We start from the raw sequence: 27,711 nt of genomic DNA on the forward strand, positions 1-27,711 counted from the left end.
TCTCCATATACCATGTGAAGCCCATGCCCCTTTCTCTCTTTTTGTGTTACTATTATTCAAAAATGTTTGTATCATTGAAGAGGAAATAAATGGATTATAATTATAATTAAAATAATTGGGCAAGATACACATTAAAGCGTTTTGCATGTGCGCGAACCAGGCGGTGTTAGCAAACTGAATGCTGTTACGTCCCAGATCACTAGGCCAACCTGGCCGGTCTTTGAACAGATACTTTTTCAACCTCTTATTTGAATTGTCTCTAATTTATTCACATACAAAAATGAGTTTTACTTCATCAATTAGTTTTGATGAAAATGTTATTAATGAGCTTGTGTTTAACTATATTGAAGCTTTGAATGTGAAAGTATTTTATGTTTGTGCTTCAGGTGAAAATGATTATGGCCACCAACAGGCCAGATACTCTGGACCCTGCCCTTCTCCGTCCTGGACGTCTCGATCGTAAAATTGAAATTCCACTTCCCAATGAGCAGGCTCGACTCGAAATTTTGAAAATCCATGCTGCACCGATCGCTAAGCACGGAGATATTGGTAATATTATCGCTTCCTCATCATCACAGTCTTCATATTCTTACTTATATAAAATTGTCTCCTGTTTTAGTTCATGGAATGTGCAGTGCTCAAAGTATGTACAGAAAATGTACAGAGGGTAGATGTCTGGGTGTCACCCCGACAACTGGTTCTTGGAGGTGACCTATTGAAGCCGACAATTTGTCTCCTCTCTAAGGAGGTGACATGCTGACGGTAGGATTAGTTGACGCGAGCGAACAGGTGATCTCTATCGTGCACGGCAACGACAGGATGTCACCTAAGATTCCGGTGGGAGCCATGCAAAAGAATTGCCAAAACTAATGTTTTCATTCAATCTCAAAGTTTGAAAGGTGTGCGCAACTTGGCACTACTTGGCACTCACTAACTGGAGATTAATACAAGAAAAAACATCCAATTAGACTAGAATTGTAGGTAGTTTTATTCTCTTCAAGCTTTTTTCTCTGAAATTCAAATTCAACCATTCCGTTTGATTGAAAAGTGGCTTGAACTATGTAAAGAGGATGGATTTCTTGAAATCTTCATCTTCTCAAAATCCATTTAACTAACTTCAAGACGAATTTACAAAAGAGAGCAATAAACTATACAATAGAATAATGAAATAATTCTACACAATAAAACATTAGGAAATACTTCCCCAAAATAGCAAGCTCAAGCTTGGGAAACGAGATTAGCTGGATAATTAAGATTATAGTACATTGAAAAAGTATGACTTAGAATAAACCATTATATGGAACATTGTTTCGAAAAACGGAAACAAGTTATAAAATTATGAGGCGAAAATTCTCTGGCTATTTATGGGAATGACTTCCTAATCGATGGATATATGATAAAATGTGATAGGACATTAATTATAATAGGTATTATAATTGCTATTTAAGAAGGTGATATGTTGACGGAGTGACCACTTGACGCAAGCAAGCAAGGTCCCGACAGGATGGAACCTGCCATTCCAGTAAGTGACATGCTGACGGAGGGACAAGTTGACGGTAGCGATATATTTTCGCTAAGGGATAAGCTGCCGCCTGTGCTCAGAATGTCGAGGTGACAAGTAGACACTCGACTGGCATAAGGACTTGACTGGCATAAAGCAAATTAAAGCTTACATAATTTCCTACAATATTCATTACACAACTTTTTTATATCTCCTCTAGATTTCAAGATATCTGCTCTTGAAGGTGTGACATTTAAAAAAAACACTATTAAGGTGAAATAAAAAGATGTTGTCCAAATAAATGGACTCAAATAAAAACTTTGTGGAATTGAGAACATCTTTTTATTCCACCTTAATAGTGTTTTTTTTTAAATGTCACACCTTCAAGAGCAGATATCTTGAAATCTAGAGGAGATATAAAAAAGTTGTGTAATGAATATTGTAGGAAATTATGTAAGCTTTAATTTGCTTTATGCCAGTCAAGTCCTTAGGATACATAGTTTACAAGTTTTTTGCGAGAAACCAAAAAATGGTACCTTTAAACCACCCTGACTCCCTTAGCACAGGGGGTAGGGCTGGGGACTTTTGATATGTTTACCTCCTTACTACCCTAAACAGAACTGCGGGGTCAAAAATTGTCTTCCAAACTTTTCCCTCTATAATCTTTCCTTGACTGGACTAATTAGTTCTTAGTTCTTAGGGCGCAAATGCCATGAAAAAGGCACTCCGTGGTCATTTTTGGGTAACAGCCATGGAAGATGTATGAATTTCTTCGTCAGGTCTAGCATAATGTGAAACGCGATGATGATAAGTCGAAATCACAGGCAAACACCTCGAAAACAAGATGACCGCCGAAATGTTTTAGGTTTTGTTATATCGCTTGTATTCTAATATTCTCCCTCTACAATTCTTGTCTATAAAATTTCCATTTAAAACGCATATTTTATTAGTTGACACTTAAGTTTTATGATCTTCAATCCTCCTAAAAAACTTTTTTCTCAAATTTCTTTTTTTTGTAACTTTTTTGTGCAAGAGATACAGATAAATGTTAAATCATTGAAATTTAGATTGTTTTTTCAGCTTTGAAACGATATATCTTCATGCGCTGTACCTCAATAAATGTGTTCTCCAGCGCTCCCCATTGAAAAACCTGCAATATTTCTGGTGCGTTTCGCGCATGAGGTAACAACCGTTGACGCTCCAGCTTTGAAATATGGACTTGGATATATTCTACAACACTGTGCCAATAATATTAGTATAGGTCTACTGCGATCACATTTACAGGGTGGAAAGTGTTATATTGTCCCCGAGAAATGTATGTTTCAAGAGTTGAATTATGAGTACCGTACTTCAAATGAGACGATACTCTCGAATATTATATATTTTGGTTAATTCTGAAGACTTTGGTGGGAAAATCAATCCGATATCTCTCACAATAACTGAATAGGAAGCGATATAAAAACTATTGTCAGTAATGACCACCATCTTGAATTTTTCTAATGATGTCGAATATTTTTGTAATTTCCATCATCAATATTCTTATTTGGCTTGTTGTAACAAAGAAATTGAGATCATTTGCAAGTCTCTATCTTTTGAAGTAGTCATGAAAAAATCGATTTTATAGTTCTAGCTTGTTACCTCATACGTATGGAAAAACGCACTAGAAATCATGCAGGGTTTTCTTTGGAGGGTGCTGGAGAACACATTTATTGAGGAACAGCGCGATTGTTTCAAAGCTAAACATTTCTCTGTATCTCTTGCACAAAAAAAGTTATAAAAGAAATAAATTTGAAAAAAATTAGAAAAAAGTTTTTGTAGGATGTTTGAAGGTAATAACTAATAAAGTATGCGTTTTAAAGGGAAATTTTATAAAACAAAAATTGTAGAGGGAGATTATTAGAATATTTTCGTTCGAAAAACGGCAGAATATCTTGAACGGTTATTAAAATACAAGCGATATAGCAAAACTCTAAACATTTTGGCAGTCATCGCGTTTCTCATTATGCTAGACCTAACGAAGAAATTGAGACATCTTCCACGTCTGTTACCCAAAAATGACCAAGGAATGACATTCCTCTCAATCAGATTCAAATAATTTCACTTTCAAGATAAAATCTTATCATCATTCAATCCATTATGAATGTTTCATATAAACTAATTTTTCAAGATAGAAAGAGATCTATGTACATATATTATCAAACAAATAAATTCCATAATATCAAGTTTGTCGAAACATGTAAGTGGTCAATAATTATGATGCTGTGCCATATTTTTCAGCCTTCACGTTATTGTTTCAGTTTCAGATTTTGTCTCTGCTTATCTCTCCATCTGCGTGCAACTTTGCTTTAAACAATCCTCTATTGAATTCTATATAGCCTAATATTATAATTGTGATTGATTTTGCAGATTACGAAGCTGTAGTGAAGTTGTCGGATGGGTTCAACGGTGCCGATCTGAGAAACATCTGTACTGAGGCCGGCCTTGTGGCCATCCGCGCAGAGAGAGAGTACGTCATCCAGGAAGATTTCATGAAAGCTGTGCGCAAGGTTGCTGATCACAAGAACCTGGAATCGAAGCTCGATTACAAACCTGTCTAAACCGCACTGTTCTAAACGTATTATCAATAATGCATTTTGAATTTCGAATAATCTTATTTCAATGTATTATTAAACCTATAATTTTCGAACTGGTTCATGATTTTCATTGCATCAATCAAAAATCTTCAACTATCATTGTTTACTTTATTTTCTGTACTATATAATAATTATCAATTTATGTTAATCAAGATTGTAACTTTTCCATAGGCATCTCTTGAACATAATACCATGCTGTATAAGTCCATTAGACATTCTTTGGTTTGTAGTTATTTCGAACTTATTTGTTTTCTATTATATATAACATGAGAAAAAATCCAAAACTCATTTTAAACTGCGTAACTCTTATGGAGTAGGTTACTTATTGGAAATCTGGTGTGGCGCACTCATACAACTTCCCTTGCCGTTATGAAAATTGATCACCTGACGCTAGTGTTCAGGCGCATCTCAAGTCTACTATTCAAAAATTTGAGCCAGCTGGAGACAGGACAATAACGCTGGAGACACACGAGGTCTGCTATATCTTCATAGTGAATGATTCAATAGAATCAACAGTTACCAACAGTTTGCAATTGAATAATAACATTTTGTCGAATTTCGAGCTTATTTTCAATTTTAGGTGAAAATGTTACTGTACATTAATTGCAGAGATTTTCATGCACAATCTTTTCCACTTGATTTTTTTTGTTTTAATCGTATCTGAAGCCTAATAATTGGGAATCTAAAATCAAACTTTGCATAGATGGGGCGGAGCTCCTGAAATTTTCACAGATATGGGACTTGTGGCAGTTGATAGAGCTTATCAATGACTATTGTAGTTATAAATTTAATCAAAATTATAGTTGGAGCCGTTTTCCAGAAAATCGTGAAAAAACCTGTTTTTGACAACATTTTAGCCGTCATCTTGAATTTCATTTTATTGAAATTGCTCGTATCGGATCCTTATATTGTAAGGACCTTAAGTTCCAAATTTCAAGTCATTCCGTTAATTGGGAGATGAGATATCGTGTACACAGACGCACAACATACACTCACACACAGACATACAGACCAATACCCAAAAACCACTTTTTTGGTCTTAGGGGGCCTTGAAACGTGTAGAAATTTACAAATTGGGGTACCTTAATTTTTTTCGGAAAGCAATACTTTTCTTACCTATGGTAATAGGGCAAGGAAAGTAAAAACTAAAATGTTTAGTCTAAAGGTGCGTACAGACTTTCGCTCTGCTCCGCAATCGAACGTCACTCGAGCAGATCGATTGATGATCGACCGGGGATTTCAGCTATTTGAAAAATTGGATGTTGATGAAATCTTGTACAGACAGTACATCTAGTACATCTTGTACATCTAGTAGCCTATTGTAGTAATAGTATAAATGCTAAATACAGCCATGCTGAAACAGGTATAGCTAATAGATTTCGGATCTTAGTGAAGCATCAAGTCAATATTAAAACTGTTGATCAGTGTATGAGAGGGTCGATTATAACTAATCCAGTGGTATGAATCTAGATGCACCCTTCCTAATAGATTGGAGTAGAAGGAGGAAGATGAGGATGACAAAGTATTGTGATGCATTTCTCCCTGAGAGGAAAGCGTAATGCAGATGGTATCTACAGTGGAAATGTGCTTCCTTCCTCCTGCGATTTGAAGAGGAGCTTGGCGTCGAGTATGTGTGTTTGTGTCTCTGTCTCATTGTGAGTGAAGTTCAGACAGAGTGACAGAGATGGACGCTAGATATGACGTAGACGAGGGCGAATAGTCATTTGTTTTGAGAAGTATTTTTGTCGGAAGGGCCAGAAGCCTCTCAGTGGAGGAAGGGTGTCGGCAGTCTTCCTTTCTTCAAGTTATGGTGATGACTCACTAGCTCTCTGAGTCACAGCCAATCATCCGCTCGCTCGTCTAAATAGACTTGGCGACCGGAACCTATAGTGGGGACTGACGCTCTATCCTGGTCCTGGAAACACTCTACAATTCCACCGTCGAAGTTCCTCTATGAACTTTATTCCAGCCAACAACTTGTATGATTCGTTCAAGATTTTGATCAGTCGTTGTATTTATTTAGTTCGCTCAAAACGTTTGATTTCAGGTCGTTGGTTTTTCGTGTGTTTCGTTACAAGCGCTAAGGGTCCTATTAAATCCACTACCGTATATTGGTACTCTACTGATAAGGCTGTCGCAATATGATTGTGGCAGCTCAACTTGATATGCGATCGCACATATTATCTTGTCGCTATAGTATTTTTTTCAAATGCTATAATTAATGAATAATTATCATTAAACGAAAATCCCAATTAGATGCTACTGTAAAATTCGGTTACAGCATTTGGGACTTACTTTTAAGAATAATGACTCAGTTGGTTTTACAATAATGGTTGTAATATTTAAAAAAAAGAAAATATATTTAAAGGTAGGCCTACCTAATATTATTATTTATGGAAATTAATGAAAAGTTGCATTAGTTCAAAAGCTATTGAATAAATAATTATCATTAAGAGAAAATCCCAAGTTTTATATCACCTCGAGGACTTCTGCTACCTTACTGCAAATATTGACCACAGGGTGAACAGCTAGAAGTAAATTCGATGAGAGCAACTATCCAAAAATTATTCGCCAGCCCGGGAATTGAACCCGGTACCTCCTAATTGCTAGTCAGGCTAATTACACCAAACTGATTAGCTCGGGATTTGGATAGCAGCGCTCATTTTCAAATAGCGGCCAGCGAGTCTAAAAAAATGTAAATTAATCAGAAATTTTTGAAATGATAATGAACAAATTCAAATGTATTTCCACACAGAAAATAATAATAGGCTACAAATTCAAGATGCAATGTGAATCTATTTATATAAAAGCGAAATAGCACTCACGCGCAGAACTAAAAATCTACCGGACCAAAAACGTTAAAATTTGGTAGGTATGTTCAGTTGGCCCTTTAGAGGCGCACTAAGAAATCTTTTGGCGATATTTTAACTCTAAGGGTGGTTTTTAAGGGTTTAAAGCTCGTCTTTTAGCATGTATATTCTTCTTATTCCAATATCTTAAAATATTATAATTGAAATGTCCATACCATTATGTTAATATAGAACTATAATCTAGAGAGAGTACCTCTTTGAAACAGTTGTTCTGGTAACTAAATTAAACATTTTAAACTTGAATTTTAAAAAAACACTTTTGAAGTGAAAATGCACTTACTTTTGTAGTGACGATCGTTTCGACTTGTTGTTGGTCATCATCAGACTGTGGGAATTTACTCAGATGACAAGGCTATGTGTAGTAAGGGATGAAGGTGGTGGAATAGGTTGTGGTGGGGGTTGGGTTGGTGGATACTTAGTGAGGCGGTAATTTTGAACTGTGGACTATTTTGTCAAAGAGTGAGGGATTTTTTGATCATTTAGGAGACTGTTGGGAAACTGTTTTGTGTGGTTGTAAATTTCATATTGTTCCAATACATTAAGTTTTCTGCTTTTTTGTGAGATATGGAGGATTTCAAGATTGGTAGCGATGTCGGTGTATGTGTGGTCTGTTGATATAATATGGTCAGCAAAGTTTGAGTGGCTATGTGGTTTATTAATGGCTCTGAAGTGCTCTTTGTATCTTGTCTGAAAGTCACGTCCAGTCTGTCCGATATACAGTTTACTACAATCATTACATTTCAATTTGTAGATGCCTGGCTGCTCAAATCTCTGTTTTGTTTGTTTGGTAATTTTGAAAATGTTTTCTCTGTGAATTTGTTGTTTTAAAGGCGATTCTGTATTTGAGTTTTTAAAATATGATGCTACTTTCTGTGATTTTTTGTTGTAGGTAGTATATGAGTGTGATGAATTTTTAGTCATTTTCCATATTAGCCTTTCTTGGTTGAAAATTTTGTTCTTATTTTATGGAGTAGGTTGTCGACTAGAGTGGATGAGTATCCATTTTGTTGGGCAATGAATTTGATCGTGTTGAGCTCTTGATTGTAATCAAATTGTGTCATGGGGATATTCAATAGTCTGTTGATCATGTGGTGGAAAGCTGCAAGTTTATGTTGGGTTGGGTGGTTGGAGGTATTGTGAATTACTGTGTCAGTTGTGGTAGGTTTCCTGGATATTTTAAATGTTTTGAAAGTATGGATTTGTTTAAATATGGTGATGTCCAAGAAATTGTACTATTGTTTTTCAGTTCTATGGTGAAGTGCAAGTTTTTGTGTATTTTGTTCAGTTTGGAGAGAAATATTTCAGTTTGTCTGGTGTTTCATTTGTATAAAATGAAAATATCATCAACATATCTAAACCAGCTGATGATTCTGTCAAACTGATTGAGAATGTGTTTTTGTTCAATGTTGCGTGGATGAAGATCTCAGCTAAAATGCAAGAAATGGGGCTCCCCATGGGGAGACAGTTTGGCTGGAAATAATATTGGTTATTGTAACAGAAGTAATTCTGTGAGGTGACTAGGTTAGTGTTCTGTTCAAGCATTGTTTTAAGGAAATTTACAGTTTCGGGAATTGGTACATTGGTGTATAAATTTGAAATGTCTAATGAAGCTATAGTCCACAGTTCAAAATTACCGCCTCACTAAGTATCCACCAACCCAACCCCCACCACAACCTATTCCACCACCTTCATCCCTTACCACACAAAATAGCCTTGTCATCTGAGTAAATTCCCACAGTCTGATGATGACCAACAACATGTCAAAACGATCGTCACTACAAAAGTAAGTGCATTTTCACTTCAAACGTGTTTTTTAAAATTCAAGTTTAATTTTAACAGTGAAAAAGTATGGATTACAACAGATTAAAAATTTTGTCAGGTTGGCATTAAGTTGAGTTGACTTGGTTAGGTTGACACCAAGTTGAAGATTGAAATGCATTTATCCAGGACCTCCTAAGTACCAATTTATCCAGTACCTCCTAAATACCTATTCAGGAGGTCCTAATTTATTGAGTACTGCTACTTCAATCAGAGCTATTCCTGGGAATATTATATTACTAGCCGTCAGGCTCGCTTCGCTCGCCATATCCATTTAGCCAGACGTTTAGTCCAGACCACCGACTGGATCGTCCTAACATATGATAAAACAATGACATAACATTTCAAATTTGGTAGGTGTGTTCAGTTGGCCCTTTAGAGGGGCAATAAGTACGGATTTGGAAACACTTCCAAAGATACGCCCAAAATCTGCATTTTTTAGCGTTTTCTCAGCTTTATCGAAAACAAATAAACAGAAAATGTTCAAATTTATTACAGAAGCTCAGCTGGGGTGTAATAATGTTGTGTTAGAAGGAATTTGAAATAACGCCAAAGATACGCCCAAAATTAGCGTTTTTTTAGCTTTTCTGCGTTTCTTCACCTTTTTCAATAATTGATGGAAATATATTTTAAAAAATTCAGTACACAGGTTTAGCCGAGGTGGAAGAATTTGAAAGAAAGAAAGAAATATTTATTGCCAAAATCATTGAACAAACTTTACAAATGTGAAAAATATAAAAATTTTCATATACAATACATTGCAAAAACTTAAAATTAAAATATTTTTCATTTAAAAATCGATTATAATATTATCATTGGCGTTACCAGCAAAACTAAGTAGTTTGAGCGATTGCAACGAGTAATCAGTCGGCTATAATTAGTGGCTTGAGATTCAGTCGAAAATAGAAAAAATATAATAAAGAAAAAAGAAACATATGGAATGTATGAAAAACTAGAAAAAAAATAAAATTTCAATCCAAAAAGAAGAAGTACTAAGAGTGAAATACTAAGAGAACAAAAAACTTTCGTTCGCCAAAGATACGCCAATATAGTAACAGGTGTTTTTCGAGATCAAATTGACATAATACATTCAAATTCTGTACAGAGGTTCCGCTTAGGTCTACATGCAGGCGAGCGAAGCGAGCCCGCTGATCTCATTTTTGGACGATCCAGTCGGGGGGTCCAGGAGGTTCCGCCCCCTGGCTAGACAGATATGGCGAGCGAAGCGAGCCTGATGGCTAGTACTAAACTAAAAATTAAGTACAAATTCTCAAAAAATTACCCAAGTTACAGAGTTAATGAAACATTTAGGCCTATAATTTCACATAAAGAATTATTGTAAATGTATTTACATTTCTACTTAGGCCTAATGAATAATTACTATTAAAGTTTAATTATGTGAATCACCCCGAAGACTGCACATTTTGATCACAAGATGAACAGCTAACAAAAACAATGAGTTAGTGGATCAATAAAACGGACAACTTGGCCGGAGTCTATCAACTTCATCTGTGAATTGTAGTCTACCCATATTTGGTGAGGGGGGGGGTTACACCAGGACTAACTAAATACCGGACCTTCGCCTGTGTGAAAAGTTAGGTAAAATGGCGCCGTTATTTGGTGGGGTCTCAAATCAGCTAACACTAATATGTTGTCATCAGTTTTTAGTATTTACAGTTAGTTTTTAGTATTTTTGTTAGTTGTAGTTGAGTGAAGTTTGTTTACAAATGTCATGGGCTATTTAATATTTTTATGAGTTTTATAATTATTGATCAATTATCATTTCATAATTATTTAATATGCAATAGAGATTTAAATTAGATTTTTTTAGTATTCAAAGTGTTTAGTAAGTGTTTAATAAATTCAAACTGTGAATCGTTAAGTTTTGAGAATTCAAAATTTATAGTTAGTGTTGAGTGTTGGAAGTGTATTCAGTGTTCAAAGTGTTTTTATCAACAATAGGTAATTTTATAATATTCAACAGTAGCCTAGATTAATTTTTGTTTATCATCCGCAACTCATTTAGCTTTAAAACAACATGCTACAATGAGTAGGCCTATGAACAGTTTTAATTGAACATGCCTAGAAATGGGTGTGTCCCTGGGTGTGAATCGAACTATATATTATAGAAAAAACCCCTCAGTGACAATATTTACTTTCCGAAAGATAAAGAGCTGAGGAAAAAATGGACAAGGTGTAGAGAGATTCTAAAGTCACCAACAATTCGGCTGTGTTTATCAATCATTTTAGAGCATCAGACATTATTAAAGAAGACAAGTTTTTGTGTGAAGATGGTTCTTATGTGAATGTTCCAGGAAAAAAAGTAAAACTATGTTATGGTGCCTTCCCTTCAATTTTTCCAAATCAACCTTACAACACAATTAAATCGTGTGTAAAGGTATTGGGCAATATATTGAAGAATAATAATCAGTTGCCCCAGCAAGCAAAGTCGCGAAAATTGAGAACATTGAATTCTTAAGCAAGAATAAAATAACGATAATTATAAGCTTTGTGCATGTGAATTGCACTTGAATGCTATGTGCATGAGAATAAATAAAGTCCAGTTACCCTATCAAATAATTACTTCTTTAATAAACCTTAATTAAATTAATTAAACTAAACCTTATTTAAGTTCTTAAAAATGATTTTGATTTTTGAACAGTAATAAGTTAGGCCTATTAGAGAGAGCTGGAACCTAGCTGATGACAGTAGAGATGTGTCGTTCGGTCATGACCCGTTCGAATTGAACGGGTCATTAAGGTGAACGAGTGATCCGGATCACATTTATTCAAAAAACCCGTTCATTTGACTCGTTCATCAACTGGGGTAAACCCCTGTTTTTACTGTCTTTACACATTACTGGTTACACATCAACTTTTTACACTCTTTACACATCACTGCCGCGAACGGGTCGCGGCAGTGAACGTGAACGACTGACCCGAATCAGTAAAGTGATCCGAACTTCCCATCTCTAGATGACAGTAAGTTAGTCCACCAAACATGGCGGCCATCTTGTTTGTATGCTCAGGTCCGGTATTTAGGAGGTCCTGGGTTAACAGAATGAGAAAGCGGCACGCCACACGCAACGTCTTATATCGACGTACGATTTGACCTTGGTTTTGCTTGTGCGGTAAAACGATGCGCAGTATAGCTGGACCGAAAAGTAACTAGCAATGACTACGACAAGTCGGTCGACCTACCAAGTCGGTTTCAGCCCAGCCAACTTAGTTTGAACAGTTTTCGTTAGGCCTTCTACGTGCAGTGTCAGAGGTAATATTTTACAAATTATATCAGAGTTATCAGGTGAAGTTGACAAACCAAAAGATAGGTACGGTACCTAATAAACTGAAAACAATATGTCTGATTTACGACATTGTACCCGCGACTTCATTCTGGAATTAATTGACTTATACCACAGTTACCCCTGTCTATGGAATGTGCAGATTAAAGATTACACAAGCCGACAGAAGAAAAAGGACGCTTATGATGTGCTTGTGAAAAAGTACAGGGAAGTTGAACCCAAAGCCAATAGGGACACTATCATCAAAAAAATAAACTCTCTACGAACTGTGTATCGGAAGGAGCTGAATAAAGTGATCAAATCTCAACAGGAAGGGAGAGAAGTGTATAAACCAAGTCTGTATTACTATGATAGACTATCCTTTTTGACCGACGTGCACATGCCATCCAAATTGTTGAGTTCGTCATCTAACAATGATGATGCAGACGCTGAAACAAAAAGTGAGGTAAGATAACTTTTGGAATCAGCCTAGATCTATAAAGCGTTGCACATCCCAGCGTTAGATCAAAAAAGATACACAAGGAGCTTTTTGGAAATAATGTATTTCTCCATAAGCAACAGATGCTCTTATGTATCTTCTCAAAAGCAACGTGTTCTATCCGAAAAGATACGCAAGGAGCTTTTTGGTGTTAGGTTACGTTCTTTTAGCTCACAGCTGACATTCATTGGACATGCTCTATTGCTCTTATTTCCATTGTTGTTGATACGTTGCAACTTTGCAACTCTCTCATTCATGAAGAATATCTGTATCTAGCAAGTTTCGTTCCTTCCTCAATCTAGGGATCTAGGGTCTCTGAAGCTTATGTTTTTTCAAAACTGTTAACTTTTACCCCGCAAACCATACCTTGCCTATATGCAGTTTAAAGCCATGGATGCAAAATTACGGGACCATGGGATGCGTACTGTAACTTTAGTAGTATTTGAGATATTGCAGAGAAAGTGCATTTTTCCTTTAAAAGAGGTTAACTTGCTTAATATATGGTGATTGATAGGTATTTTGAAAAATTGGATTTTGTAGAATGATGAATTCTGGAGGAAAAGTGTTCAGTCACTTTCACTTGATAGCCTAAACTCAATATTTTTCAAGATATATGTGAGAATAAAAGAATTAGCACACTACATATTCCAATTTTTATTTTTTGCAAATTTCAGTGACTATTAAATTGGATAAATCCTATGTAGAGTTGTACAGGAATTCCATTGAAACGATTTTGATGTTATTAACTTAATAAATTAGCAAGACCTTTAAAAAAATGTAAATAAGTGTAGAATATTGTCAAACCAACTTAATGAAGTCAAACCTGACTAAAGCCTCACGAAATTAAGATTAACCTAACCAAATTAACATAACTTGACTATGCCTAACCAGGCAAAACCTAGCTATAAAACATGCTCAACCTGACCCAACCATGCCTAACCTAATTATAACCAACTCAACTTAACCTAAGCACACCTAACCCAACCTAACCATGCTCAACCTGACCCAACCATCTTCTAACATGACCAACCTGACCTAGTCAAACCCAACCTAACATAAACCAAACAAGCCTATTTTAACCTAATTAAACCCAACCTAACCCTACCTAATCTAATAATATTTAACCTGACCTAACCAAACCCAAGCTGACCTGACCAAACACCTGATCTAACCAAACCCAAGCTGACCTGACCTAACCTAACCTGACCTAACCAAACTTATCATAACCTAACCAAACCATAAACCAACCCAACCCATACCTAATCTAACCTAACATAACCTAACCCAGCCTAACCTAATCATTGCCAACAAGACCAAAAATACCCAAGATTCCTTGTCAATTTTTTCCTTATATTGCACCATTTTAAAACCTATTGTAGCTATAAAAAATAAACTTTCTGCAATGTTTGTTCACCTAATCCTTCATAATCAACAACAATGTTATACATAGTTGAATTCTTCTTGACCTCCCCTATTGATCTACGTTATGTCTCAATGCTGGATTCTGCGGCCCATACCATAAAGTGTAGCTGAACAATGATCTCAAAAATGTATGAAGCACTGAGGCACTGAATCTGTAGAAGCGCTCAGGCAGTATTACAATTAGATGGCACATTACGTGTACAAAATATTTACGTGTACATATTTGTGGTATGTATTGTCCAAAAATGCACAAGGGTTCACCCCCTGAATTAAAAATTCCACTTTCAAAAAATGTTTCATGAATTTGATCCACATCTTCCAGCTATTGGCTATATTTTTTTCGAATAGCTCGTTGGGAAAGCATGTCTAATCAATATTTCAGGTCACTGTTATGCTATGTTCTGCTTCTCCATTCGCCTGCATGCCACATCAATTCCATTCTTTCTGATCTATCCTCCCTGAAGATCACACTCTGCACTTTTTGTCTGAACATTTCTCTATTTTTCGTTTATGATAGGCCTATACACAGTGTAACCTATACATACGGTATATGTATACCCTTCAATAAGTTGGAGACTGTTGTAGATACATGTATAGTACTGTAACTTTCAGGATAAGTTATTGGCTGAGTACTCCACCTTTTGACATACTACTGAATTTCAACCCCTCATAAGGGGGTGACTTGGGGGTTGTAACTCGCCTCTTGAATATCTTGTGTGAATCTTTCTACTTCATTATCCAGTTCTTCTTCATTCCTAATATGTAAATTAAGGTTTATTCTCTGCTCTAGGATCTGTTGAAATTTCCCAGTCTGTTCCTTTATTCACTAGTTTCAGCTGACATTCTTTCATTACTAATTTTTCACTGACTTCCAATATAACAGTGGTGTGATCGGAACTCAAATCATCACATTCGTCTACTTTCATAATGTTATATAAAAAGTTCCTAAACACAAAAAAGTCTATCAAGTCTGGTATTTGGTTTCTGTCTATTGGCTAATATGTAGGTTTACCTGAGGATATGTGTGTCACACCTGCATTCTTGAACTGCCCTAAAAAGTTCTTTTCCTTTTGGATTGTTTAATCTTGAGCCCCAATATGTATTTTTGGCATTGAAATCACCCCCAATAATAAATCTATTACCAAGACGATTGATCATAGCCTTATACATTTATTTTACACTATGCCTTAGTGGGCTATGGATTGATGCTACAGTGAATTTGTTTAGTTTAGTCTCAACTAAAATTGATGTGATTTACATCTCTTCTGTTTGTATAGATGTGTTCTTAAAATGTTTTATGCTATCTCTTATTATAATTGCATTACCTACTCTCGCTGTATTTTGAAGAAGTATGGTGTGATAAACTTTGTAGCCTCCGAGTCTCATGTAGGATTCCTTAGTAAAGTGAGTCTCAGATATTAAGCATATGTCTACCTATGTTCCTAATTTGGAGTATCGCCAACAATTCCTGTTGTCTCTGTTGCAGCCCATTGGCATTCCATGTCAAGTTCCTCATAGCATTATTAATTTTTTATTGGATGACCTAGTGTAGATGTTATATATTTTTTCAGTCTCTGCTCAAAAACAGTCATCAAGGACTCCTGTCTATCAAGCTTCTCGAGAATGTGAGTTAATATGGCATGTATGTTCTCATTGGTTTTTGGTTTCTCCTCTTTTCCCTTCCAGAAGTAGCCTCGGAAAATGTTTTTTTTTTTCAGATTTGATAATCAAACTACTCTGAAGAACTTTTTTTGGTTCCACTGCTAATGTAGAAGTTTTGTTTGGGACCTTATTTCTGCTATTTTGTTCAACTTTGAATAGCTTACTGCGATCATTTTTCATTTTTTGTAGTTCAACTGCATCCTCTATAGTTGGCTGGGTGCTTCCACAATGAACACATTTGGGCACATTCTCCTTAGAATTTGTGCAACTAATGGTGCTGTGCTTTCCAGTAGTGATTAATAATGTGAATATCTTTGAAACAGTTTGAGATATCGATATGCGGTTTTCACCATTCATTTTGTATTGAAATTCCATATCAAAATCATGTATCGCATGACCACCTTCTCATTTAAAAAAACAAAAATGCATTCAATATGGCAGAACAGATCTTTGATGTCATAGTAAAGTGGTATTTTCAATTTGAGTAGGATTCCCAATCACACCCACCATCTTATTACCTTTGTGTATGAGATGTTAAACCGTTCTTGGACTTTTCACCCACTCTGTATAATTGGCTATAATTATAATGCATATGTTAAACTTGGAACCCCTCTTTTTATAGAAATTAAAAAACTCACATAGAAAAGAGTCGGATAAAAATAAATTTCATAAAAGCCCTCCTATGGATTTACAGGTTGAATAATAGATGTGTTTTTTTCAGAATATCGGAAGCATCAGTGGAGATCATGATGACTGGTTCAATAATAAATCATTAGAACATAATAGCCGATCAAGTACACCATCAACAACTCATGAAGAACCACACTCTCCTATAGAATTGTGTATGGACTCATCATTCCCAACAACGACTTCTCACGTGAACCAGTCAAATAAGAGGCAAAAATTTAGCGACCCCGACGAGATGCCAGGGATACGAGAGAAGAGAGAATTGCTACGCCAGAATGATGATGAATTCGACGATTTCGCGAGGCACATAGCCAACAAGTTGCGTGGCTTGGAAAAAAAGCAAAATATTTTCGCACAAAAGTTAATTAATGATGTCGTGTTTGAAGCTGAAATGGAATCTCTGACTAGAGATAGCAAACTTGTCTGTAAGTGAGAGTTATGATTTTTTCAAATAATTGTAGGGAACAATATTCAGGTCCAAATGGCTTTCTTGGGTTTATGTTAGTAGAAATTATTTCAACTTCCAGTAGTCACCTCAGAATAGCATGAGGGGTCACGCAAGGGTGCCCAGAAGGGGGGGGGCATGGCGCAATTTGCGCCATCAAAATTTTTGGGGGGGGCATGATTTTTTTAGATTTAACATTTTAAACCATGGCTAAAAAATCAAGGTAGGTATTGAATAGAGATATCTTAATGTAGCTAATTAATACTTTTTCCCATCTTTACAATGTTATATTTTCCAAGTGTAAACTCTATATAAAGCTTATACAAGTGTAAATTCTATACAACTCAATATAAAGCTTAAAAAATACAATTGATAATAATATTCTGTGTGTGGGAGTTTTAGTCATTTTAAGCCTATGAGTTTGAAGGTGAATCTTTGACAAAAATAAATTATTACTTCATCATCCACTATTATTCTGATCTATGCTTTATTTTTCATTTATAATGGTCCTGTGTTTGAGTTTCCTTGCTATTGCAACCTAATTTTCTTAAAATCACAATGATAAGTTAAATTGTAATGTATATTTTAATCTAATCATTATTTTAATTTCGAGTTCGTTTCATGATGATATTAATAGCTCTGAAATGGGAACGAAATTATAAACAACATCGCAAACACTAGTGAATTTGACAGAAGAAAAACTTCTTTTGTCAAAAATTTAAGAAAAGTACCAAATGAAGCCAATTTTAATCTTTCAAATTTACACCCTATTTACACCCACACAGTAATCAAGTAATTATTGTAATGTTTCATTACTTTTTTCTTTTTTGTATAAGTTGTTATTGGTATTAATGGATAGGATTTACAAAATTTACTTGTTCAGATGATATCTTTATTCCAAAAACCAAACCATTTAATGATACGATACATTTTGTTAGATTTTTGTTATTAACTCTTGTAATGTAAAAGTAAATACAACCTACAAGACAACATCAGTAACAACCTGTTCCAACTTATGATAATTCAGAATACCTAAACTTGCCGACATTATAATATAATGTGATTATACCTATTGTATGAATAAATTTTTTTCTAAACTGTATGAATGTTTACCAAAGTTGCTATACAATATTCTTTTGCAATAAAGAATTAACAATAATATTATTATTCAACTTTTTTCAAGTAACCTTAACATTTAAAAGGCAAAGCCTTTACTCACCTTTTAATATCGTATTAAAATATTTGTAATGTAGCTATTCCTGATGTAATTTAGTGCTTTGATAAACATGTTGTGGTATACAGAGTGTCCCGAAATTAAAGTGACAAATCGCTAATAGGTTCTATGGGTCTAAACAAAGAGAAAATGTGGAATATATTTTTCCCTGAAACGTTTCGTTCACGAGATATTCGCCATTTTGTATTTTATCTTCAAAGTTTTACAACCGATCGCTATAAAAATCGGTAGGAATGTTCAAATAAGAGAGATGAACTGTAGAAAAAATATTCAACTTTGTCAAATTCAAAAATTTTAACACAAGACAGCTTTTCGAAAGTTACAATAAATGTTCCACATGTGTTAGAATTCAATGTTGTTTTTATATTTTTTTCTAATAGATACAACAGTCAGTGATTTTTATGATAGCCTAAATAATAATATATTTTTAGAACAATAAGTGCATCTATTAATGGAAATTTCTCTTAGTTTATATTCCTTATCAACTATTTGTACTATTAAAATATACTAAACCACACACACTTGCCTTTAATAACAAATCACTTGAGGATGTGTGATACTGTATAAAGTGAAAATCCTCAGCATGGCTGGCTTCACTAAAAACTTTTGTTTGAGTTGTGAGAGGTGTGATGATTGGAGGAAATGTAGTTGAAGGCATAGATAGCTCCAAATCCCTCAATGGAAAATACGTTTTTAAAACTAGAACATGGTCAACTGTTGTAATTTTACAACAACGTGAAGGTAGGTTAAGATAACTACATATTAATCCTACCATAACTTATGCCCCAACGTCAAATTATTATTTTGAACATCCAACTCTCTGGTTTATTGGGGAGTACCCTCAAAGAAAACCCTCTCCTATTTATTTATTTATTTATTGAAAAACAAGAATATGTGGAAGCAACAGATCAAAGATCCATTTTGCTCCCATTACATTAATCGTTTGAAAAACAAAGAAAATTTGAAGTACAACTAGACAAATTAATATTGGAAATAAGAAATTAAATGTAGAAACATTTATGATGATGATTATAAATACATTAATATAAAATGCAATTACATCAAGTGATTATACAATCTTAAGTTCTGCACCAAATACTAAAATGAAAAATGAGTGAAATGAAATAATACTTAAATAATTAAAGAAAATTTGAAGTACAACTAAACAAATTAATATTGGAAATGAGAAATTAAATATAACTGAAGAAAATTTGAAGTACAACTAAACAAATTAATATTGGAAATAAGAAATTAAATGTAGAAACATTTATGATGACTATAAATACATTAATATAAAATGCAATTACATCAAGTGATTATACAATCCTAAGTTCTGCACCAAATACTAAAATGAAAAATGAGTGAAATGAAATAATACTTAAATAATTAAAGAAAATTTGAAGTACAACTAAACAAATCAATATTGGAAATAAGATTAATTCTCCCAGACTCTATGGATCAACTCTCCCATACTCCCTTCCATCCAGTAGGGACTCTCTAACTTCACGATGAAACCGACTCCCAGAAAGGTGAAATAAGTCAATTCTGTCCGCAACCGTATTGAACAGACTGGGCAGCCGATTCATTGGAGCAAAAAAACCACTCAATGATCTGCTATAATTTACTCTGAATGAGAATGTAGATCTCCGTGCTATTGGAGATACATAGATATTGATCTGGGCCAACAGCTCGGGTGTATCAACTGAACCATTCAACAGCTTGTGCAAGAACACCAGATCAATCACAGAATGTCTCACACAGAGAGGATCAATATTGAAGATTATGTATAGCTCTCTGCTAGGAAAACCAATAGGACACGGGACACTAAATCTCTTATAGAACAAGTGTCTCAAAAATCTCTTCTGTACCCTCTCCAAGTCCTGAATTAGACCCCCAGAGTATGGATTCCAAATAGGAGCTCCATACTCCAGCACACTTCTGACAAGTGACTTATACAGACACAAAAGAGTCTCTTCACCTCTAAAGTCCCTGCAGGTTCTTATTACAAAGCCCAGACTTTGACTAGCCTTGTTGACAATTTTTTTCGACATGGAAATTGAATTTCAAGGAAGAATGAAAATAAACTCCCAGATCCTTAACTTCCAGGTTACGAGGCAGCTGACAGTTACCTACATTGTAAGCAAAGTTAATCAGCTCATTTCGCCTACGAGTAAAGGTGACAACACTACACTTATTAACATTCAGCAGTAAACCATTTTCTGTGCACCATGCATGCAACCTATCTACATCCTCCTGCAAAGATTCACAGTCTTGAGTGGTGTGTATTACCTTAAATACCTTCACATCATCTGTAAACATTAAGCAGTGAGAATTCTTGATCGCATGGGGCAAATCATAACAAATAGCAAGAAGAACAAGGGTCCAAGATTTGAGCCCTGGGGCACCCCTGATCCATTCTTGAAATGAAAAGAATCAGTACCATGCACCGATACATATTGTATCCTCTCAACAAGGTAGCTTCTAACAAAGGACAACATATTCCTACCGAAACCAAAATTTGCCAACTTTTTCAATAGTATACCATGATTGACCCTGTCAAAAGCCTTGGACATATCACTATACACCACATCCACTGAGCCACCCTGCTCCAAAGCAGATGATACAGTGCCAGTAAACCTCATCAGATTGGTTACAGTTGACTTTTTGGGCATGAAACCATGTTGCTCTCTACAAATCAGAGGATGGACATGATTGAATATATTCCTGTATATAACCTTTTCAAAAACCTTAGCTAGTACATTCAATAATGATATTGATCTGTAATTAGTAATCAGATACCTATTCCCACTCTTAAAAATTGGGGTGACACGGGCCATCTTCCACCTAGATGGAAAAACGCCAAGCCTCAATGACATGTCAAAGATGAACTTCAATGGTTCCAACAGCAATGTGGCACAGCCCTTAATTATAAATGGTGGTAAACCATCCGGCCCCATCGATGCTCTTGGCTTCAACTCCACAATTGCTGCAGAAATCTCTTCAATGGAGACCGAGGACAAGTTGAAAAAACAGCCACCATTATTACTGCAATACACTGTATCAATATTCGGACAAGGAGGGTCATTGACATATACAGAAGCAAAGTACTCAGCAAATGCATTGGGAATATCCCTACCAAAATATGACACATCATTCAGCTTCATTGCCTTTTCTGAAAAACTATTGCAGTGCTTGCTATTGACGAATTTCCAAAATGATTTAACATTGCCTTTCATCTGAGACTCCACTTCATCTAAGTGTGCACGATGGGCATTTTGAATTTTCAACTTTATTTCAGCTCTCAATTTTTTGAACAACTCATCATGATACCTTGAAAATTTCCTTTTTCGGGAGCATTTATTCTTTTGTTTTATGTCATTAATGATCTCAGGTGTAAACCAGTAAGGATATTTACTCTTCACTCCTGATTTCTTCCGTTTAGGTATACACTCATCAAGAGCGTTGAAAATGTTGGTATAAAGAGCATCAACCGCCTCATCAACGTCAGCACAAGAATACAATGAATCCCAATCTGCATCCCTAATATGACAATATAATCCATAATAATCTCCCCTCTTGAAATCATAGTATTCCTTCGAATCATCAATATTTTCAACAAATGACGATGACAACGTGGGAAAGCATATATTAAGAGCTGGATGATGATTGTCTTCATTAACAAGAGAAACATCCATATGTTGAACTGTGAGGGGGAAAGTACTTAAAACCAAGTCTAAAGTACGACCATTAGAATTCAATACAGAATTGTACGAGCCCAAATCCATAAAGTTCATGAAACGAGCCAAGCACTGTGCCACCGTTGAGCCCATTACCAGATCATAATTATTGCCATTAATTTCAGGAATATTGAAATCGCCCAAAATCATACAATCATCCATCATATCAGAATAGGGTTCAATGAACTCGAAATACGTTTTATGTACATTGAGAGGTGTGGATGGGGGAAAATAAAGAGCATTCAAGTATAACGATTTTTTATTGTGAGTAATTTTCACCCATAGACACTCGACATCGATGTCGCACATATCATGACAACATTCCGCCTGCAGTGACCTGTGGACCGCCACCAAGACTCCCCCTCCCCTACCGGCCTGCCTATCCTTTCTGAAAATCGCATACCGATCATCAAACAATTCCATGTCTCCAATTCCATCGTGCAGCCACGTTTCAGTTAATACAATCACATGGAAACGACTATTAAGCAGATTGAGACTAAAATCAGATAATTTGGTTCGTAATCCACGTACATTCTGATAGTATATATTAAGTTCATTCATTGTCGCTATGAAGATGGAACTATACACAACGAGTCTTCTTAATTAATGAAGAATTAGTTATAATTGAAATATATACATAAGACAAAATAAACCTTCAATAGAAGGTAGAGTGAAGGGAGGAACACCAGACAGATCAATTCAAAAGAGAGCTGATTTGGATAAAGTCGTGAGAGAGTTCAATACCGCAATTTATTTTTACAATATTATGTTATTACGTAGTTTTACAATATTTATGACAAAGGAAGAATTTAAAACATGAAAATAAACAGTGAAATAGATATAAGGGAGCTAGAGTACAAGATAAACCAACTCCGCACTCCTCATTTAAATATTAATCAAATGTGACCCTTCTTCTTTTTCTTCTATTGTGAGCTTGGAAAAATAACTAATTAACTATGAGTGAACAATGGAATTGTGCAATGAGATTCATAATAATAGGAGTCTGCCAAGAAATCATGAATAATATGTCACCCATAAAAACTCTCACCAGCCTCAATGATAAATATAAGATCAAATTATAAACTAAAACGGTCAACTCTTATCAATAGTTAAGATAAATAACGGACTATACTCTAACTATATAGCCGCTGAGCAAACCAGTAACAGATAAGAGGTGTACATTGCAATATCTAACAGCCGATAAAACTGAAAACACGAAATTGAATCTCATTCACTAATCATTCTCAGCTCTAATCATTCAAAATAATTCATTCAATTCAAAAAGTGCAAGATTTCTTCATTATAGTGTATGTAGTTTGATTGACATAGTAACTTCAGTCAATCCATACCCTCATCTAGTGATTAACCTGAGGAAGAGAGAGTAAGTCCTCATCTGACCTAATAACTGTCACTGGACCACCCTCACAAGTACGAGCCTTGATTCTGCCCGCTTGATCAATCCATAGAAACTTTACTATGCCACTTTTTACGAGATTGCGAGCTTTTCCGAACAGAATTCGTCGTTTCGCCGTCAGAGAAGCATTAATGTAGATCTTATCAGCACCATTCAGTCCAATATCCTTGATTGTGAGATTCCCCATCCTCTTTTTCAGCCGCATGAAGTGATCTGCATCGTCTCTCCTCAAGAATTTTACAATTATTCCTGAAGTTTCACGATTGTTACGTTTCTTAAGCCTATGACAACAGCTCACAGCTTCAAATCCCCTATCAAATTTTATTGCCCTACTTACATCAGCAAAAAGTTTTGGTAGATTCTCGTTGTTTACCTCCGGTACTCCGAAAATTTCTACACACTCTCTACGAGAATACTGTTCTAAGTCATCTAATTCGCATTTTAAATCATCCAATTTCTGTTTCAAATTCGAGTTCTCAGATCGAAGATTCCCAATTATTCCATTCTGACGTTCAATAGTCAATTGTAGTTCCTTGAGAATGTTGGCTATTACAATTTAATGATCCTGTTTCAAAGACAATTTTATTGGAATGACAGACATTTCTAACTTTCTTTCCCTTCTAATTCTCCACGTATTCTATTTTCATAATATTGCTTACTTTCTCCAGTATTTCATTGTGACCTACCTATTACACCTTCATAATGAGTCATGCATATTATCCTCTAATTCTAACTTTTTAGTTCATTTTATATATATTATTCATTCAATGATTACTGCTTATGATAATACTTTCAATTTAAATTACAAAATTTCTCCGTCAATGTATATGGTAGTCAATATTGTAATTATTGAGTAGGTATCTCATGTAGAGTATGCTCAAGTATTGAACGTTTACTAAGAACAAGTTTAGTATAGCCTTAAGAAATTAATTTCTATTCTATTTAGAACGATTCTATTAGAGGATAATTATTCCTCAATGTGGAATTGAAAAATATATTTTGAAAAATGTATGTGTATTCTGTATAGTGATGTCAGTAAATTGTCCATACTGCAGGATTAAATGCTGCTTCAATTCCACATTACCTGTTCTACAGAGGATTTCAGTTACAGTCTTTCATTCATGCATTTCAAAAATTACATAGTGCTCTCAGCATGATTTTTATAGCATAATTTGCTAGTTTTTACTTTAATTGGAGAATTTAACTAAGGACGTCAACTTTCTCGTTTTTCAAAAACATAAAAATCTTCAAGAGCTATTTTGAAGTTCAATCTGATTTCCCTCCCATCTTAGAGTCTTTACAATTCCTGTTTATCATGAAAAATGAAATTTCCAATTTTCAAGCAATACTAATGTATTTAGAACTAGCAGAAACCCGTGTTCCGCAAGGATCTATTTTAAAACTTGACAAACTGAAAACTTGACGTAATGAAATTTTGAAGAATTGAAAATAGGCCTATAACCATCCTTGGTTAATTAAGAATCTACATGCAAAATTGCAAGTTAGTTTCAGTCCAGTAGCTTAGACGTGATGATGCGTCAAACATAATTTTCCTATCCCGTACGTGTATAAGCCAGCTCTTTACTTCATTATAGATATAGTTAACGACTGCAAGAGATAGGACTGTGGAACAGAATCATGGTGAAACTATGATAGCGCCAGAAGTGTCTCAACAAATACAATAGTAGATTACTACATAAAATTTTTGAAAATGATTTGAAAAAAATGTTCAAACAAAACAGAACTGAAAGTTGTCAACCTTATTATTCTACCTCCATTCAGAGAGACTTTTTTTGAGCCGAATGTAAATCTATGTACATAAAAATGAATGTCTGTTTGTATGTTTGTTTGTTCCCTACAGACTTGAAAACTACTTGACAACGGCATGAAACTTTGGGAATATGATGTGATATGAGGGATGGTTTCTGAAGAGAAATTCTAATAGGGGGGATGATAATAATTATTTATTAATCCATTTTACATACCTATGTTTTCGAAATTGTCGACAAAGCGGCTACCGAAGAACGGAAAAATGATCATGATTCAAGATCATATTGTGATAATATGATTGAGCATCTGAAGTTACCAGCAGTATAATAAACATGTCACCCTGTGATAAATATTGTGTACTGGTATTAAAACGGTAGTTTGGAGATGAAGTTAGTGTACTTGATTGGTACCTGCTGTAGATAATCGTTCCTTAGAAGACCTATACAAATAATTATCACTCCCCTATCATTGAAAAATCTGGTGTGGCACACTCACACAACTTTCCTTGCCATTATGAAAATTGATCACCTGACACTAGTGTTCCCGCGCATACTAGTTTACTATACAAAGATCTGAGCCAGCTGGTGACAGGACAATAATGCTGGATACACACGAGATCTTCTATCTCTTCATAGTGAATGATTTAATAGAATCAACAGTTTGCAATTGAATAATCGCATTTTCTAAAATGTCCAGCTTATTTTCAATTTTAGGTGAAAATGTTACTAGAGAGAAATTGAAGAGATTTCCATGCTGAATCTTTTCCACTCAAAATTTTTCGTTTAAATTATATCTGAGACCTGATAATTGGAAATCTAAAATCAAACTTTGCATAGATGGGGCGTAGCTCCTGGAATTTTTACACATATGAGACTTGTGGCAGTTGATATAGCTTATCAATGACTATTTTAGGTATGAATTTGATCAAAATCGTTTGAGCCGTTTTCGAGAAAATCGCGAAAAACCCTGTTTTTGACAACATTTTCGCCATTTTAGCCGCCATCTTGAATTGCATTTGATCGAAATTGTTCGTGATTCATCGTACATCGCATATTTCCTGGACCATCATTCAATTCATTTCTGAAACACTGATTTAACCCATCTATTTTTATTTTTTTTTAATTAAACACTTTACAGATGGATATTACTACCAATTGATAGAGTAGAATATGTTTTTGGAATAATAAATGCTGCATGACTAAGCACATAGGAAGTCCGTATTGAGATGTAAATAAAAATATTGATTGTCAGATGAATCTCATTAGGTATTCACCAAATAAAGTCAAGTGTGCCATGAGATACATTGACCTTTTGGCAGTACAAAGTTCGCCGGGTAGGCTAGTTGTAAATAAAGCTTTATTATTAATAGTCAACGCTGAAAAAAGACAGGCTCAATCACAAGGAATAGTACAAATTCTATGAGGGACCAGTAAGCCATTAATTTTGAGTAGTTCAATCACTTCCACTATGGACACTGGATACATGGACAATCAATGAATCAATATGTTTTAGTAATTCAATTCAAAAATATGTATGGAATTTATTAGCTACAGAATAAAATACTTTTGATTGCAGTGACCCCGACTACTACAATATGAATAACCATTTGGATCAAATATAAGGAGTTGCTAAAATCTCTCATCAACTCGTACTTTTTATTCACAAAATATTAACAAAAAAATATATAAGTTATACTAGCAGGAGCCCGTGCTTCGCAAGGATCTATTTTCAAACTTGATAATCTGAAAACTTGACGTAATGAAATTTTGAAGAATTGAAAATAGCCCTATAACCATCCTTGGTTAATTAAGAATCTAGCCTATATGCGAAATTTCAAGTTAATTAGTCCAGTAGTTCAGACGTGATGATGCGTCAAACATAATTCTCCTATCCCGTAGGATGAGCCAACTCTTTATTTTATTATAGATATGGTTAACGACTGCAAGAGGTAGGAGTGTGGAACAGAATAGTTATGAAACTATGATAGCGCCAGAAGTGTCTCAAACACAATAGTAGGTACTACATCAACTTTTTGAAAGATATATATATATATATATATTATATATATATATATATATATATATATATATATGAATGTCTTTGATTACTTGTCTTTGATTATATATATATGAATGAATGATTACTTGACATAACGGCATGAAACTTTGGGAATATGTTGTGTGAATATTGGGGATGGTTTCTGACCAGAAATTTTAATAGGGTGGCTAATAATGATTATTTATTCATCCATTTTACAGACCTATGTGTTCCAAATTGTTGGCCTAGCAGTTACCGAAGAACGGAAAGATGATCGATCATGATTCAAGATCATATTGAGATAATATGATTTAGCATCTAAAGTTACCAGCTGTAATAAACACGTCACCCTATGATAAATTGTGTAGGCTACTGGTATTACAACGGTAATTTGGAGTTGAAGTGTAGTTGATTGGTATCAGTTGTAGATAATGGTTCTTTAGAAAACCTATAAAAATAATCATCACTCCACTATCATTGAGCAACCGGAAAATGTTGGTAAAAAATTATTTACCTCATGGAAGAGAGTTGTTCATATTGCATTCATTAATGGCAGAATAATTTACAATTTTTTTTCAATTTAGCTTAGTTTATATTCATCCTAAAATGGAAGATGGAAAGAATATGGAATTCTGTGTGATTAATCGTACATCGCATATTTCCTGGACCATCTATTGACAATCAACAACTACGAAAACATTG

General features: G+C 34.8%; 2 protein-coding genes across 2 annotated transcripts in view; both read left to right on the forward strand.

Moving 5' to 3' along the window:
• Positions 1-4,191, forward strand: part of LOC111050347 (26S proteasome regulatory subunit 10B) — a 52,782-nt gene extending 48,591 nt beyond the window's left edge. Inside the window, exons 8-9 of the mRNA XM_022336660.2 lie at positions 387-549; positions 3,908-4,191. Coding sequence (XP_022192352.1) covers positions 387-549; positions 3,908-4,098 — 354 coding nt within the window. The 3' untranslated portion in view covers positions 4,099-4,191. The remainder of the gene's footprint in view (positions 1-386; positions 550-3,907) is intronic.
• Positions 4,192-4,701: 510 nt separating this feature from the next.
• LOC111050341 lies at positions 4,702-27,451 on the forward strand. The gene is made up of 5 exons (XM_039423803.1): positions 4,702-4,714; positions 9,105-9,106; positions 11,532-12,568; positions 16,407-16,797; positions 27,231-27,451. The coding sequence occupies exons 3-5, from the start codon at positions 12,179-12,181 to the stop codon at positions 27,281-27,283; spliced, it is 834 nt and encodes a 277-aa protein (XP_039279737.1). The 5' UTR covers positions 4,702-4,714; positions 9,105-9,106; positions 11,532-12,178; the 3' UTR covers positions 27,284-27,451.
• The last annotated feature ends 260 nt before the right edge of the window (positions 27,452-27,711 follow it).

The sequence above is a fragment of the Nilaparvata lugens genome, chromosome 3, assembly GCF_014356525.2.
Source record: "Nilaparvata lugens isolate BPH chromosome 3, ASM1435652v1, whole genome shotgun sequence".
Lineage (NCBI taxonomy): Eukaryota > Metazoa > Arthropoda > Insecta > Hemiptera > Delphacidae > Nilaparvata > Nilaparvata lugens.